Genomic DNA, 2640 nt, shown 5'->3' on the forward strand with positions numbered 1-2640 from the left:
ATTGTGGTGTCAGCAAAAGCTTCGATTTTATATATATATATAGATAATAACAATAATAATAATAAAATGGATTAATTAATGTAATTGAGTTACAGACTCTCTTGGCATCTTCTAACTGCTCAATGTTTGATCGAATTCAGGTAGCCCCACTTGCATGCTATGACTTTCAAAATCTGTTCTCAAATATCAAAGTTCAAATTTGCATACATTTTTTATTGAGAAAACGTGAGCCCATTAAAATATAGAATCGGTGATGTCAGAACCTACCCGTTTATAAATCAATGATGATCTGTGTACTGGATAACTACACAAAGAAATTAAAGAATATTCAATGATCATTTGAACTTGTTAAAGCTATTTGAGAAGTGTTGTTTTGTGACAAGTTTTTCAAAATTCTTCTCGAAGATCTCAAAGTCAAATTCAAAAAAAAAAAAAAAAAAAAGGAAAAGAAAATTATATGGTCAAATTGCATGTTTATATAGAGGGAAAACTAGCCCACTGGAAAGTTCATGAATCATGATCAAAACCTACCTCTTTATAACTACTACATAAATGCTAAGACAATTTGTGTCCATAGGAAGAGCAAAACATAATATGGAGCTGAGCAAGAAGTATTTCATGCTAATTTCTTTCTTTATCATGCTTTCATCTCTTGGAATTGAGTCTACTAAGGAGGAGCCACCAAGAACTGGCAAGCACTTTATGCTAATTCATGGAGCATGCCTTGGAGCTTGGTCTTGGTACAAGCTTGAGACACTGCTAAAATCTTCAGGGCACAATGTCACTGCACTAGACTTAGGCGCTTCTGGAATCAACCCACTACAGTCAAATGATCTCCAATCAAGTTCTGACTATTTCAAGCCTTTGAGGGACTTCATGGAAGCTCTTCCTTTTCATGAAAGAGTAATCCTTGTTGGTCATAGCTATGGTGGGTATGCAATTTCTCAAGCCATGGAATATTTTCCAAGTAAGATTTCTATAGCTGTTTTTGCTATTGCCTACATGCCTGGGCCGACCCTCAACTATTCCACCCTCAATCAAATGGTACTCCTTGCAACTTTTTTTCAAATGATTTTTTTTTAACGATAAAGTTCAATATAATATAATTAGATCAAATAGAAGTAAGGGTAACCCTATTACACTTGCAATTTCTCTCCAACGAAATTCATTACCCTTTAAAATACCATTGAGATTCAAGCCCAAGTCGGCATATTAACCACAAGATTTGAACTGTTGTGCAATGTCCATGCCCAAATATGAGCTCTTGTTGAAGCTATAGCTGGGCCAAAAATATTTTACGATGGCAAAAAATTTTTCTAGGCTCCTGGCTTTACTATAATCTCGACCTGCCCATCATAAAAAATAAAATCTAAACCTACCCTTAAGAAAATATCTCATCATATAATTATTATATATATTTCTATGAAATTGGCTAATAATTAATATTTACTTGTCTGATTCTGAAAGAAAGAAAGAAAGAAAAAACTATTTACCTATACAAATTTCATGATTAGAAATTCATAGTTGTTAGTGATCAACTCTATTAAATTTTTTGAATACTCTATTGAGTTTTCTTCTTAAAAAAAAAAAAAAAAAAAAACCTCTATTAAGTTGGTGATATCAGATATGTGATCCTTAGAAATAAGTTTTCACTTCACTCCTGTAACACCAACCCCACACTTTGAGTTTTGAGTCTTTTGACACTGATTTATCTTATTATTACAGAGTGTGAGCCAACAAGGCCCTCAGCTTGACAATCACTTTACATATGGCCAAGGCCCAAACAACCCTCCAACTACTTTAATCTTCGGACCCTTGTACTCGGCATTAGATTTGTTCCCACTTAGTCCAATTGAGGTAAGAAATGCATTTTCTTTTCCAAAACTTCTTCTTGAAACTAACATGTCAACCTTCTGATCATGTTCAAACAAGTGCTCTAACATTTTACGTTGCAATTTGTTGTAGGATTTGACACTGGCTGCCTTGTTGTTGAGACCATTACGTTTGTTTAGTGATGAAGACCTGTCAAAGCAGCTAATGCTGTCTACTAAGAAGTATGGGTCAGTTAAAAGGGTTTTCATCATAGCTGAAAAAGATAAGGTGATAAAGAGAGATTTTCAATTGTGGATGATTGAAAGAAATCCACCCAATGATGTGGTGGAGATCAAAGGATCAGATCACATGGTCATGATGTCTAAGACAATAGAGCTTTGGTCTCATCTCCAAGCCATTGCTGAGAAATATTCTTAATCCACTTTCAATGCATGGGACATTGATTCACTAGCAATGTATTATAATCAGAGAGAGAATTCTAATTTATAAGCCATAGCTTGTAGTAAATGAGCCAGTGGTATTATGGTACAAGGCTCTCTATGAAAATGATATTGTTTTAATAATAATAAAATTTGTGTTTCTAACCTTCTACAATATAAGGAAAATTGATTGAATCATGTTTAATTGTAGAATTGCTTATTTGTGTGTACAAAGTAGTACTCTATTGAATTCTAAAGGTTATTGGTCCCAATAGATAATACTACCTCCAACTAGCTTACTTTGATATCTTGAAATGATTAATTTGCAAGTTGTCAAGTTTTTGAAAATTACTTCGCATTCTAATATTTATAAACTTAACCTAGTGTA

At 33.4% G+C, this 2640-nt stretch overlaps 1 protein-coding gene across 1 annotated transcript; it reads left to right on the top strand.

Annotated features, from left to right (window-relative positions):
- The first annotated feature begins 569 nt into the window (after window positions 1-569).
- On the top strand, window positions 570-2302 carry LOC115993097 (salicylic acid-binding protein 2-like). The gene is made up of 3 exons (XM_031117377.1): window positions 570-1044; window positions 1726-1857; window positions 1966-2302. Exons 1-3 carry the CDS (start codon window positions 595-597, stop codon window positions 2248-2250), a joined length of 867 nt encoding a protein of 288 aa, XP_030973237.1. The 5' UTR covers window positions 570-594; the 3' UTR covers window positions 2251-2302.
- Window positions 2303-2640: the final 338 nt, after the last annotated feature.

This window comes from Quercus lobata, chromosome 5 (genome assembly GCF_001633185.2).
Source record: "Quercus lobata isolate SW786 chromosome 5, ValleyOak3.0 Primary Assembly, whole genome shotgun sequence".
NCBI lineage: Eukaryota > Viridiplantae > Streptophyta > Magnoliopsida > Fagales > Fagaceae > Quercus > Quercus lobata.